Source organism: Phyllostomus discolor, chromosome 12, assembly GCF_004126475.2.
Source record: "Phyllostomus discolor isolate MPI-MPIP mPhyDis1 chromosome 12, mPhyDis1.pri.v3, whole genome shotgun sequence".
Classification (NCBI taxonomy): domain Eukaryota; kingdom Metazoa; phylum Chordata; class Mammalia; order Chiroptera; family Phyllostomidae; genus Phyllostomus; species Phyllostomus discolor.
The window spans coordinates 28977790-28993546 of record NC_040914.2 but is presented as its reverse complement, the minus strand read 5'-3'; the positions used below and the strand labels follow the sequence as shown (position 1 = coordinate 28993546).

Sequence of the window (15757 nt, the reverse complement as noted above, 5' to 3'; positions counted from 1 at the left end):
TTGGTCCAGAACCTCTGTCGGGTTTTCCTACCAGAAAGGCAAAATAGGGCCGGCGAAACAACTGGGTAGTTGAATACTTTCGCCGACTTTTGGGGAATAGGGTCTTCCCTATCTGTCTGGTACCAGGCCCTGAAAGGACCAGGACACCTCTTTAAGTGTTATGAGTCCGAAGCAGGAAGTGGTTCCAGTTAGGGACTTTGGATTGTTTAAATTCCACGTGAAGGACGTAGCCCCTAAGTAGTTTGTTATCTCTAAGAATTGGCTACCCTGCGAAGAGCAGTGTCTCCTGCCCCACCCCCCGCCCCCAGCAAGCAAGGCCCTGAAGGCAGAGAATCACGAACATAGGTAATATAGTTCATACTGTACAACTAAAACGTACGGTATTGCATGCCAACTGTAACTGAAGATAAATTATTACTTTTTTTTGTTTTTATACATACAGAGAGGAGAAGGGAAGGAGAAACATGGGAGGCTGGCCCACAACCCAGGCAGGTGCCCAGATGGGGAATCAACTCGGGACCCTTTGGTTCTCAGGCCTGCACTCAATCCACTGAGCTATACCAACCAGGGCAAGAAATTATTTAAAATGAGAAATGTGAAAAAAGTAGCCATCAAAGGGCTTTGAGCCACGTGGTAGTGTCATCTGATTTGTTTTAAAAAGAGCACTCTGGGTGCTGCATGTAATTTAAGCCCATGGAAGTGATAGGGGACTCAAGACTTAAGAGAATTTTAGCTTAAGGTAAAAAGTTGTAAGTCTAGCAAGTAATGCCTATGTTAAAGCTTTTGTTTCAGAAACTACAGATAATGCCCGTCCTGGCTCCTGGAAAGACAGGCTACCTCCTGGGGCACTGGCTAGAGATTACTGCCTGGGGACATGTTGAAGGTATCTGAGCCTTTTGTGTACACACCCCACCCCTTGGGAACAACTAACTGCCAAGAACAGGAATGCTGCAGCTTCCCTCACCTAATCCTCCCAGATTTTCAAAGCCCTCACCGCACCTTGCTTGTCCTCCCCCACTCCCCTTAAAAAAAAATCTGGCCAGGAAAGAGAAGGCAAGATGGTTTGTCAGGGTATGAACCTGCCATCTTCTCGGATCACAGGCCATCTGAATAAAGCGCCCATAGAAGATTCCATCGCTGTCACTGCTTATTGGATTTGGTAATGACAAGCAGCCTGAATGCCGGTGTCTTTTCCGGTTACAAAATGATTGTTTTGCTGTAACAGAGTCTAGGCTAAGGGCCAGGGAGTTAGACTGTGCACTGAAGTATTGACTGAACAGGCCTCAGTTGCTCAAATGATACACATTCCAAGGAAAAACTGACCTTGACCAGCCCCAGAAAGACCACCTGAGTCCCTTAGTTGCTTGGTACATGACCCAGGATTGATTAGGGCAAGGAGATAGTGGCTCCAACATGTGAGATCATGAAAGGAGGTAGGTGAGGACTGTGGGCTCTGGATTGTTGGTTTGCATGTAAAAGACATGTTCATGGGGGAGTCTTTGCTACCTCTAGCAATCATCTAGCCTGTGAGGAGCAGTCTCCAGTATGAATAATGCGCCAGGTGCTAAAACAAGGCCAGGATGTATAGCCAGGTAGTCTGGAGGGCCAAGGCTCTTGTCACTGCCCGTTTACAATTTAGCTGAGACCATTCAATTACAAGATGTGGAACACACCCCTAAGCAAACATTACATAATTTTAACTCTCAAAACACAAGGATGACATCAGTGCGCACTCTGGAGGCATGCCAGCTTCCCACAAGAGAGACAGAGAAGGCCACCTGTAGGCCAGAGGGTTGAGTACAAAGGGGAGCTGCACCCAGAGGCCAGGTTCCCATAGGTCTCCAGCACCATGTCTTTCTCTGTAGAGGACCCTCCTAGTGAAACTCACACAAATGTCCATGAATGTGACTAAGCCTGCAACAACACACTCTTTAATCTCAATTTATGCACATTTAATGATACAGGAATTGTTATGACCCCACAGTCTTTAATTTTTTTTCTTTTTTGCAAAGGCAACAAGTTTCAACAGCAGGAACAAAGAGTAAATCTGAAATCGTTAACGTCTTTGCAATGGAAACATATAGCATTAACCTGGCCATTACATATTTGTAGAAATAACGACAAAGGGGATATTTGCAAGTTGAATCACTTGCAGACATGAGAAAGAAGGTCCTTCCTCACCATTCTCTGTACTTTGTCATCACTAAATTAAATCCTAACTGCTTGGTCAGAATTTCCACTGTGACTTAATTGATTGTTTTAGCTGTAATGGTTTACATGTATATAAGCCTTTGCCTCAAAGCTATGACTTATTTTTTGTTGTAGCAAACTGCATTTAATACTTGTTAGACATCTGAATTTATTCAACATTTTAGTACCATTCTAGTCTCAATGAAGAGTTAACAATAGCAGGCCCCAGACTGCTATCCTTTGAGGTTCAGTTTGCCCTGGGTGGAGTTTGGAGCCTTAGGTTTCCCACCATTCCCAGAAAGGGTGAATGGCTCAGTGTGCCTATTGTTTGGGTAAACAATGTGGTGTACGCCAGGGACCTGCTATCTTGTGGAGGTCTAGAATCTTGGCTATGTGCCAAAGATTGCCCAATAAAATCCTGGGGCACTCAGTTTCTAATAAGCTTCCCTAGTAGACATTTCACACATACTGTCATAATTCATTGATGAAGCTTAAATTAAGTACTCAGAAATCCTAAAGCTTGTCCCTGATTTCCTCTGGACTTCAGTCCTTGAGACTTTTCCCATGACTGTTTGCTTTTTATTCTTTTGCTATAGTAAATCATAGTTGTTAAGATAATATGTTGAGTCCTTGAAGTCTTTGTAGTAAATCATCAACCCTGGAGTAGTCTTGAGGCTACTCAACACAATTATTCATTATGACCTGTAATGTCTTATAGGTCTGGCCATAAAAGCCAGTTTAGTTTCTCTTAGAGGTAATCATATCATATAGTGTGCTGACTATACACACAGCTTTGTATAATGAGCACTCTGTGAGGAACCTAAGCATTACAATAAAAACATAGTGTTGTGTGTGGCCATTCACTAAAACACACATATTGAGTATCTACTAAGGAAAATAAAAGGGTAAAATGAACAAAACGGGACAGTGGCTGGATGCAGGGTGATGGGAAAAAATGGCTGTGAGGTGTTTGTCTGGCTTGGACAAGACATAAGATAATAGGATTTGATTCACTGAGATGGTTTTCAGGTACCTCAAACACAGTATCTAAAACCAAACACGTGCCTTGGCCCTCCCCTGCCTTCCCCCAACCTCAAACCCAGACATCTGTATTTTCTAGAGATACAAGAACAGATTAAGCAGCTATTAAAGAGTGAGTTTGGTTTACCTCACTCAACAGGAAGGGCTGGCCAAGATGTATTGTCAAATGAGAAAAAGAAGTTACAGCTATATGAGCATTAGTTTGTCTGTTTCAGTAGAAATGATTGCTGACCAGGAAAACAAAGACTCACCCTGTGAGAAGGAATACAAGAAAGTGGTACTGGCATGGATTCTGTGGCTAACTGGCCTCCATTCCCTAATCTCATGCTTCCTCATTGATTGTACAACTTTGGGCAAATTCCTCAGTTTTTGTTCTTTAAGTTTTCTCATCTATAAAATGGAGACATTACCTTCCACACAGAGTTGTTGAAACTGTTAAAAAGTGATGTGTGTAAAACATTCAGATCAGTGGTTGATACAAAGTAATACCACATGTTTGCTTGTTCTTATGATTATGATGATGCCCTTAACACCATGGCCACATGACACACACACACACACACACACACACAAACTCAGTGTATGTGAATATGGAGAAGGCGTGGAAGGATGACCAGTAGGTAACAGACGTGAGAATCATTCAACTGGAGATATGGATTTGGGGGAAGTGTGGATCATTGTGAGTAAAATACCTTGAGGGAATTAACTCACCTGTGGAACACCCCATAATCAAGAAAGCAATGACCATGGATGAAGCCTAAGAAGGACAATGGTTCAATGGATGGAAGACACAGATCCTTTGAAAGAGAAGGGGAGGAACTCATAGAAACCTTCAAGTCAGAGGGGGGCAGCGGTAAAAAGGTCCAATATCGGAGGTAGGGAGTGGGAGAGGGAAAGGGGCAGAAGAGAACTTTGTGAGACCTAATTAGGTGATAGTGGTAAAGGCCATTCTTTGGTTGTCAATGGAGGGAAAGGAAGAGAAACAAATACACCGCAACACAGAATGTGTCTGTGAGAGGAAAGAGAAGGGTAGAGCTCAATGGGCACGTGGGGCAGAAAGTGCCTGAAGGTGGAACTAGAAACTTGAACACAGGTATTGATTATGAGGAGAGAAGGGAATTAAGAAGGAAAAGTTAGAGACCAAGCAGTGGGGGCATAAAAACAAAGACAGAGATCCTAGACAAGCTGGGGAATGGGAATATGTGTTTGACCCCAAAGAGGAAGGCTAATCCTGGAAGAGGGCTGACCCCTTCTCCTGTGTGGCAGTACCAGGGTTTAGAGAGCTAAGGAATTTCACAAAAAAACCTTCCCTGGAGAACACAACTCTGGACAATCTGCAGATCACCCCCAGTTATATTTGTTATTAGAAATATTTGTAGATACTGACATAAGAGACTGTAGGCCTTCCATTCCTCTAGAGAACCATGCCTTTGGACTACTATGGTTTTGTCTGTTTTCTCTGAGACCTCCTTTGGCATTAAAGTAGGCAAAGTAATTGAAGATGTATAAAAGAACCCAAGAGAAATCAAACAATGGAAAAATTCAAAAGCCAAACTGCAAACTCACTGGGTGATCTCAACAGATTAGATATGAGAGGGAAATCAGTGAGTTCACACAAAGACAAAATGAAATCAATTAGTCTGTGCAACAGAAAAAATAGATTGGAGGGAAAATATAGATGGGAGCCAGATGGACCTGAAAAACAAAAACAAGAGATTTACCTCATGTTACTGAAGTCCCTGAAAGGGAGGAGAAAGTGTGGGCTGAAAAAACTATTTGAAGAATTAATAATTAATACATTCCCAAATTTGGCAAAGGGCCTAAATCAACAGATTAAAAAAGCTAACTAAAAAGGATTAACCCCTTCTAAATTTCCTGCCAGGTTATACTCTACTCAAACTTCTGAACTCTGTATAAAAAGAAAACAACACTCCGAAAGCAGCCTGATAGGATGCATCACTAATAGGAAACAACAGATCAAACGGCAGCAGATTTCTCATATGAAACCCAGGAAGGCTAATTCTGAATCTTATATCCCACAATGATATCCTTTAAAAATGAAGAGGACATAAAAAAAGAAAGAATGAAGGGGCATAAAGACATTTTTAAATGAGAAACAAAACTTTTGTTACCAGAAAGACCTACCCTAGAAAAGTATAGGAGTCAGTGAAAAAGAAAGGAAATGTTAAGGGGAGAAACCTTGGGACTTTAGGAAGAAGAAAAAACAATGGAATGCATAAAAGTAAAGGTGAACAGACTATACTTCTCATGAGTTTTGTAAAAATTGTTCAAAAGGTGAAGCAAAAGAAACCAAATTACCAAATGCAGTGCTTGGTGTATGAACAGAAAATAATTACATTAAAGAATGGAGAACGTAAAGGGACCCAATGAAAGTAAGGTTTCTAAGTGCTAAAATGTTGATGGAGGTTGTGATAAGTTATGTATGTATAATACAACACCTAGAGTAATCACTAAAATACAAAGAGACATACACAAAAACATCATAAATATAACAAATGGAATACTAAAAACTAAAGTAACCCACAGGAAGCCAAAACAGAAACAGGAGAACAATAAACAGGGAACAAAAACAAAAATCATGAAATGGCAGACTTAAGCCCTAACATATCATAAATAATTTTAAGTGGTCTAAATAAAACAATTTAAAACCAGAAATTGGTAAAATGGATAAACAGAAAGCATGACCCAAGTATATATGCTATTCACAGAAACTTATTTCAAATGTAATGATATAGATAAGGTTGAAAATGAAATTATGGAAAAATATAAACCATGCAAATAATAACCAAAAAATGCAATAGTGACTATATTAACATCAGATAAAGTATAATTCAAAGCAAAGAAAATTTACAGGGCAAAAAGTGACATTAAAGAATGATGAAAGGGTCAATAGACCAAGATGGCATAGTGATCCTAAATATGTATGCACCAAACACAGAGCTTTGAAATACGTGAAGCAAAAACTGATAGAACTTAAAGGAGGAAAAGACAATTCCACAATTATATACCACAGAACTTCAACAGCCATCTTTCAGCTATTGATAGAAATACAACACAGAAAATCAACAAGGGTACAGAAAATCTGAATAACAACATCAACCAACAGCACTGTGTTCACATCTATAGAAACCCCATTCAACAACAGTAGAACATATTTTTTTTCAAGCAGCCTTATACAAGATTCATCAAGACAGACTATATCATAGATAATAAAACAAACCACAACAAATTTAAACAGCTGGATGAAACATACAACAAACTAGAAACAAATAATAAAAAGAGGGCATGAAATATGCCAGACTGGTTTAGAGAGGAAGTCATGAATGAAGAAACATTTAGAACTGAATGAAATGTAATTAAAACATATCAAAACTTGTGAGATGAAGCTAAAACAGTGCCTTGCTTGAGGAAGAATTATACAATTTAATGCTTGTGTTAGAAGAGAAAATCTCAAGTCAATAATCTAAGGACCCCCCTCTAGAAACTACAGAGGAAAAGACAACCAAATCAAGTAGAAAAAAAAAAGAATATAATAAAGATCAGAAAATCAGTGTAATTAGGAACAGGAAGACAATGGAACAAAAACTGATATAAAGTGCTAGTTCTTCAAAATGATCAAAGCATTGATAAATACTAACAAGACTGACAAAGATAAAAAGAGTTAAAACATTTCCAATATCAGGAATAAAACAGGGTACATAAACAAATTCTGCTGCCATCAAAAGAATAATAAAGGAATACTTAAAGCAAATAAGAAAATTTAGGTGAAACGGTATAATTTCTAGGAAAAAAGAAACAATGAAAATTCATCCAATATGAAATAGATACTCTCAATAGTTCTATCCATATTAAATAAAATAAATATATAATTAAAAACATCCAAAAGAATACCTCCAGGACTAAATGGTTCACTGGAGAATGCTACCAAACATTAAAAAAACAAAACCAATTCTACATATTGTCTTCTAAACAATAGAAGAAACAACTCTCAATACATGTTGGGAGAGGCCAGTATCAAACAGACATCAAAACCTGACATTGACAGTACAAAACCAGCAAACAAACAAAATGAAAGAATGAAATTAAGAGAAAAAAAACCTAAATATTATCTTTCATGAAAATAAAGGAAAAATTCCTCAATAAAAATACTAGAATATTGAATACTGTAATATATAAAATAATTATACTCCATGACCAAGTGGAGCTTATTCCAAGTATACAAACAATATTAAAAACATCATATCAATAGGCTACAGAAAAATAAAAAAGGCTGTATTGACTGACAGAGAAAAAGCATTTGACAAATCTCAACACCAATTCAAACTAACAAAAAAAACTCAGCAAATTAGGAATATGGGAAACCTTCTAAACTTGGTAAGAAAACTTTATGAAGAAAACCTTAAGACTAACATCGTATTTAATGATGAAAAACTGAATGTTTTCCCCCTAAGACCAGGAACCAGGCAAGGATATGTCTCACAACTCCTATTCAATATTATATTGGAAATCCTAACTAGTGCAATAAGACAAGAAAAAAAAAGATATACAGATCAAAAGAAATAAAACTATTTGCAAATTATACTTTTACAATAAAATCTTAAGCATTCTATCAAAATAAATGGTTATAGTTCAGCAAATCTGCAGGATGCCAAAAATAACATCCAAAACCCATTATATTTGTATACTACCAAAAATTTACAAAAATTGTACAAGAATGGTTATTGAAACTTATAAAAAGTAATGAAGTAATACTTAGATGTAGAGATATACCATCTTATATAAATGGAAGACCCAACAAAATAAAGATGCCTATTCTCAACAAATTGATCTGCCAATTTAACTCAATTTCCATCAAAATTTAATTAAGATTTTTTTTGGTTTAAAAAAAAGTCAAGCATATCTAAAAAATTCAAAGTAACTTGGAGTGATAAATAAGTTTTAAATAAAAAATAGACACAGAATAATCACTTTACCCAATTAAAAATTTACATATAACTACAGCAATCAAGTAAACCAACAGGACCAAGAATATACTGAAGTATTAGGTCTTTAAAACCACACGGTGGAGCCCTGGCTGGTGTAGCTCAGTGGATTGAGCGCAGGCTGCGAATCAAAGTTTCGCAGGTTCGATTCCCAGCCAGGGCACATGCCAGGGTTGCAGGCCACGGCCCCCAGCAACCACACATTGATGTTTCTCTCTCTCTCTCTTTCTCCCTCCCTTCCCTCTCTAAAAATAAATACATAAAATCTAAAAAAAGAAAAGAAAAGAAAAAAAAAAAACTAATGAAAAAAAAAACACATGGTGAAAAGACTTGTTTTTTAAAAATCAAAGCCTTAAACAATGTTAACTGGTGCAATAAAATGTGACCCTTCATATGTGTACTCTTATCTCACATAGAAGGGTATTTGATGATTCATGCCTTCGTATTTCTCACAAAAAATTAAGCTCCTTAAGAGTAGAGACAATGTTTTAGAACAAAGATGTTCAATGAATGTTTCCAGACCTGCCTTCATTGTCAAACTCTCTGGACACTAGACATCAATGAATATATGTATAAGACACATAAAGAACCTAGGTCCTTTACCTCAGAAACAAAATTCTCCTCCTAACAACCAAACTAAGAAACCTATGACAAAGTGTCATAGGTATGGCAAGGAGTCTGAAAGAAACTGGTTGTAGTTCATTTCCTCTTCTAAGTCTCTCCCTTCTTTTTAGAGAAAAAAAATTCCTGAGATAACACTGCAGTGTAAACTAAGAAGATACAGCTGAAGGTTTTCTAAGTGCCTAATAACGACTGGGTCTCTCTCCTGGATGAATTCTCAGATGCAGAATAAGGCTCTAGGTAGGGTCATTTTTAAGTATGACTCATTAGATGACAACTGGTATTTTGTAATGTTTTCTCACAGGGAAGAATATTGTGGGCCTTTTCTTTGGTACGAATGATTAGATTCTGAGTAAGATGTTTCTTCTGGCAAAACATTTTCCACAGTGTTTACATTCAAAAAGTCTTTCCCCAACAGGAGTTCTTGGAGATTGACTGAGGACTGTGCACTTGTAAAGGGTCTTCCCACTTCTGTTTCACTGACAGGGTTTCTCCCAGTATGAACCCTTTGATGCTGACTGAGGGATGAGCTACGACTAAAAGCCTTTCCACATTCACTGCATTCATAGGGCTTCTCTCCAGTGTGGATGATGGAGTGTCGAATGAGGTTAGTGCTCCAGCAGAAGGTTTTTCCACACTCCATGCACTCATAGGGCTTCTCTCCACTGTGAATCCGCTGGTGCCGTGTGAGGCCTGACCTGCGGTTAAAGGCCTTCCCACACTCACTGCACTCATAGGGCTTCTCTCCAGTGTGGATGCTGAAATGTCGAATGAGGTCTGCCCGATTGCTGAAGGCTTTCCCACATTCTTTACACTCAAAAGGTTTCTCTCCAGTGTGGGCCCTCTTGTGCAAGATAAAAGTGGAGCAGTGGGTGAAGGCCTTTCCACACTCACCACAAACATACGGCTTCTCTCCAGTGTGGATGCGCTGGTGCCTCTTGAGGTATGACCTGTGGTTGAAGGCCTTTCCACACTCCAGGCACTCAAAGGGCTTCTCCCCAGTATGGATGACATAGTGGTGAATGAGGGCTGCACTCTCACAGAAGGCCTTCCCACACTCACTGCACTCATAGGGCTTCTCCCCTGTGTGAGTCTGCTGGTGCCACATGAGGTATGACCTGTGTTTGAAGACCTTGCCACACTCGAAGCACTCATAGGGATTCTCACCACTGTGGATGATGTAGTGTCGAATGAAACCTGGCCTATCTCGGAAGGCTTTTCCACATTCTTTGCAAACAAAGGGTTTTTCTCCAGTATGGCTCCTGTTATGCAAGACAAAAGTGGAGCGATGGGTGAAGGCCTTTCCACATTCAGTGCACTTATAGGGCTTCTCTCCACTGTGAATCCGCTGGTGTTGGGTAAGGTGTGACTTGCGGTTGAAGGCCTTGCCACACTCCATGCACTTATATGGCTTCTCCCCTGTGTGGACCATGTGGTGTTGAAGGAGGTAAGTGCTCTTACTAAATGTTTTCCCACACTCTGTGCATTCATAGGGCTTCACTCCAGAGTGAATTCTCTCATGTCGAGCAAGGAGGCGTTTCTTGTTAAACACTTTCCCACATTCATTGCATTTAAAGATATTTTCCTCTTCCTGAACCTTGGGATGTTTATCAAATTCATGTGAGTCATGGCCAAGTAGAGCACCTCCTGGAGAAACTGCCTGCTGCACAATTCTTGAACATACATCATCAGCTGTCCCTAAGCCACCATGTTCAGAGCTTTGTTTCCTAGGAAGCCTCTCCTTCTGTGGGTCTATATCTGATTGCAACTGTCCTTCTTCCAATTCCAATGGCCCATTCTGATCCTTGTCATGGTCCACCTGGAAGTCTTCTGGTGATTCAGCTCCTTGTGCCAGTTCCCGAAGTGAGGCTCCCTCAGACACGGCAGTTTCAAAAGTAGTAGATTCTGTGATCTTGGGTTTTCCTTTCTCACCTTAAAGAAATCCAATACACAACAGGGCCTGTTAGTAATGCCAAATTGAAAAAAAAAATGCATTTCAGTGATTTAAAAAAAGGCAAAAGTAGTGCTTGTGTGTCTGTTACATTTTGTTACCTCTGAATACCAAGATTAAAATATCTTCCTTTCTTTTTTAAAGATTTTATTTATTTATTTTTAGACAGGGGAAGAGAGGGAGAGAAACATCAATGTTTGGTTATCTCTTGCACACCCGACTGGGGACCTGGTCCGCCACCCAGTTATGTGCCCCGACTGGGAATCAAACCAGCAAACGTTTGGTTTGCAGGCCGGCACTCTATCCACTGAGCCACACCAGCCAAGGCAAATTTTCTTTCTTGGCTAGTCCTTGGACCACTGACACCTTGAATGGGAGACCTAGGGAAGTAGCTAGATTAATAGAAGAAGTGCTGGAGAGGAGACACAGTCAATTTCAGATTGGGTATTTATGCAGATAGGTAACTCATCTGGGCCCCTACATAGTTTATGCTGAAGAGATCACTATGTTCAAGGCCTATCCACACTTGAAAGACTAACCATATGATTACAGTGTTAGGGCACTGAGCTGTGTAACTGGGCTTCTGGAAAAAAAATGGAAGGAGGGCAGCAGACTAGTCATGTAGGTAATTAGTCAATCAACAGTGTTTATAAAATTGGAGCTGATAAAACTCTGAACCTTGATGCCAGGTGAAATTCTTAAATTGAAAATATTTCATGCATGCATTGTCAACATCCTTGCAAGGAGTTTAATGAGTCCCTGAGGACATGGTTCATGTTTGGAACTCTCCAAAAACTCTGAAAAACATCTGATACAGATCTACTGGACAAAGATTTTTTTAAAACCATCTTAAGGAAGTTCAAAGAGCTGAAGGAAGATATGAAGTAAAAATAGTGATGTATAAACAAAATGGAAATATCAATAAAGAGGTAGAAAACCTAAAAAAAATTTCTGAAAAAGTACAATAAGTGAAATGAAAAAAAAATTACAAGAGGGACACAAAGAAAAATCTGAGTAAGAAGAAGAAGAAATCAGCAAACTTGAAGACAGGAGAATGAAAATTATCACATCTGAGGAACAGAAAAGAGATTGAAGAGTCCTGACTGGTGTGGCTCAGGGGGTTGAAGGTCACCCCACAAACCATAAGGTCACAGGTTCGATTCCCAGTCAGGTCACATACCTGGGCTGCAGGCCAGGTCCCCAACTGGGGGCATGTGAGGGGCCACTGATCAATGTCTCTCGTACATTGATGTTTTTCTCCCTCTCTTCCTCCCTCCCTTCTGCTCTCTTTAAAAACAAAATCTTTAACAATGACAACCAAAAAACGATTGAAGTGACCAGAGCCTAACAGACCTGTGACACACCATCAAGAGAACTGATATACTCATGATGGGATTCCCAGAAGAGAGAAAGGTTATGAGAGAATACTTGAATAAAGGGCTTAAAACTTCCAAAATTTTAATAAAGGTATCAATATAAACATCCAAGAATCTCAAATGAACTCCAAGAAAAATAAATTCAAATAGTCTCACTTTAAGAAAAATTATAATTAAATGTTTGAATACCAAAAATAAAGACAGTATCTTGATAGCATGCATGAAACAAACAACTCTTCACATAGAAGGAATCTTCGATAAATTTATCAGCAAAGTTCTGGTCAGAAACTTGAGAGATCAGAAGGGAGTGGGTGAATATATTCAAGTGTATAAGAAAACAACTGTCAACCAAGAATCATGCATCTGGCAAAACTGTCCTTTAAGAGTGAGGGAAAAATTAAAACATTCCCATAGATAAAAAGCTGAGGGAGCCCAGGCTGGTGTGGTTCAATTGGCTGGAGTGCCATCCCATACACCAAAAGGTTGGGAGTTGTTGATTCCTGGTCAGGTACATGCCTAGGCTGCAGGCTCAATCTCCGGTTAGAGTGTGTATGGGAGACAACCAATCAGTGTTTCTCTCTCACACTGATGTTTCTGTCACTCTCCCTCCCCCTTCCTCTTTCTAAAATGAATAAACATATTGAAAAAAAAAAAAAGCTGACAGTGATTGTTACCACTAGAATTGCCTTGCAAGAAATTCTCATGGAAGACTTGCTGGGTGAAAATAAAAGGACACTAAACAGGAACTCAAAGCCATACAAAGATAAATACATAGGCAGTTATAAAAGCTAGCATTGTGCCCTGGCTGGTGCGGCTCAGTGGATTGAGTGTGGGTTGCGAACCAGGGCATCATAGGTTCGATTCCTGGTCGGGGTGCATGCCTGGGTTGCGGGCCATGGCTCCCAGCAACCGTGCATTGATGTTTCTCTCTCTCTCTCCTTCTCCCTCCCTTCCCTCTCTAGGGATAGATAAATAAAATCTTAAAAAAAAAAAAAGCTAGCATTGTAAAACTGATTTTTAACTCCACTTTTTGTTTTCTACATGATTTAGAAGATTTTCTTTTTACATTTTTAAATCTAAAAGCTAGTATTATTGTAACATCATAACCCTGTATCTAGTTTCCTATATAAAGAGACTACTGCACTTAAAGGAGTTATTAGTTTAAGATTTTTGGCATACAATAAAGATGTAATTTTGTGACTTGAACAACTGAAAGGAGTGAGAAAAGAGCTGTAAAGGAGTATTGTTTTATGTTACTGAAGTTTAGTTGGTATAAAAGCAAATCAATGTTGCAACTTTAAGACCCTAAATGTAATCTTACCAAGAAAATAGCAATAGGAGACTATAAGCAAAAAGAAATGAGAAAAGAATTTAAATATTTTACTACAAAAAACACAACTAAACATAAGAGAAAAGAATAATTCAGGAAATGAGGGACAAAAAAGCTATCATGCATGCAGAAAACAAATATTAAGATGACAGAAGTCTCTCCATATCAGTAACTACTTTAAACGTACACCAATTGAATGTTCCAATTGAAATACAGAGATTGGCAGAATTGATAAAAATTCATGATCCAAGTAAATGCTGTCTATAAGAGACTCACTTTATATCCAAAGACACAAAAAGAGTGAAAGTAAGACAATGTAAAAAGATATTCCATGCAAATACTAACCAACAGAGAGCAGAGGTAGTTGTATTAACATTAGCCAAAAATAGATGATAAATCAAAAGAGATAACAGGACACAATGAAGGAGATTCTATACCCAAAAGGATTTGTTCTGAGAAATGCATCATTAGGCCATTTAGTCATTGTACAAAAACATGTACTTACACAAACCTAGAAGTTATAGCCTATTTTATTTGAACCTAGGCTACACGGTATAGCAAATTACTCCTAGGCTTCAAGCCTATACAGCATGTTACTATACTGAATACTGTAGGCAACTTTAATACAGTGGTAAGTATGTACCTACACATATCTAAAAGTAAAAAAGGTACAGTATAAATGATTAAACTGAGATTACAATCTTATGAGACCACCATTGTATATACAGTCTACCACTGATCAAAATGTTATGTGGAACATGACTGTACTGATAAAAGGTATAGTACAACAAAAAGACATAATTGTAAATACATACTTAAGGAAAGCAAATCAAAATATATAAATCAAAAACTGACAGAATTGAAAGGAGAAAGAAACTTCTACAATAATAGATGAAGACTTCAATACCCCATTCTCAATAATAGAACTAGACAAAAGATAAGAAAAAAAATAAAGGACTTACCATAGTAAACCAACTTAAGCAAACAGACATAACATTCTACCTAACAACAATAGCATACACATTCTTCTCAGGTATGCATGGGACATTTTTCAGGGTGGACCATATCTTAGGCCACAGATTAAGTCTCAACAAATTTCTGTTATTTATTTTTAACTGTCGACACTATTACAGATGTGCCTTATTTTCCCCCTTCCACCAAGCCCCCAACTCCCAGTCTCAATAAATTTAAAAACATATACGAAGTATAACCTGTTTCTAATGAAAACAAAAACACACCAAAACGTGCAGGATGCAGTGAAAATAGTGTTAAGAGGAAAATTTATCACTACAAATGCTTACATTAAAAAGAAACAAGAATTCGAATCAACAATCTAACTTCACAATTTAGAGAAGTAGGAAAAGAACAACAAACTAAGCTCACTAGCAGAAGGAAGGCAATAATGAATATTAAATATAATGATATAGAGAATAAAAAAATAGAGAAAATTCAAATACAAGCCCTATTCGTAGCTCAGTTGATTAGAGGGTTCTGATACACCAAGGTTGCGGGTTCCATTCCCGCTCAGGTTGCACACAAGAATCAACCAATGAATGCATAAGTAAGTGGAACAAGAGATTGGTGTTTCTCTCTCTTTAAAATAAAAAAATCAATTAAAAAATTGTTTTAAAAGCCAAAAAGTTGGTCTTTGACCAGATCAACAAATGGACAAAATTTTAGCCAGATTAACAAAAAAAAAGAAAAAATTCAAAAACTAAAATGAGAAATGAAAGTAGAGACAGTCCTGTCAATTCTTCTTCAGAAATAAAATAACAACAATAATAATAATAAGTGTAACAGAATACTATGAACAAGTGTACATCAACAAATAAACCTAGATAACATGGAAAAATTCCTAGAAACATAAAACCTACCAAGACTAACTCATGAAGAAATACAAATCTGAATAGACCTATAATTGGAAAGGAGACTGAATTATTAATCAAAAATCTCCCGCCCTGGCTAGTGTAGTTCAGTGGATTGAGTGCCGAAGGGTCACCAGTTTGATTCCCAGTTAGGGCACATGACTGGGTTGCAGGCCAGGTCCCCAGTTTGGGGGTGTATGAGAAGGAACCACACACTGATGTTTTTCTCCCTCTCTTTCTCCTTCCCTTCCCCTCTTCCTAAAAATAAATAAAATCTTTTAAAAAAATCTCTCAACAATATAAAACCTTGGACCTGATGGCTTCACCTGCAAATTATACCAATTTTTTTTTAAAGAATACCAGTTCTCCTCAAATCCTTC

At 38.2% G+C, this 15757-nt stretch overlaps 1 protein-coding gene across 1 annotated transcript in view; it reads right to left on the bottom strand.

The window, feature by feature from the left end:
- Positions 1-8554: 8554 nt before the first annotated feature.
- Positions 8555-15757, bottom strand: part of LOC114510878 — a 47293-nt gene continuing 40090 nt past the window's right edge. The window contains exon 16 of the mRNA XM_036013540.1: positions 8555-10787. Coding sequence (XP_035869433.1) covers positions 9154-10787 — 1634 coding nt within the window. The 3' untranslated portion in view covers positions 8555-9153. The remainder of the gene's footprint in view (positions 10788-15757) is intronic.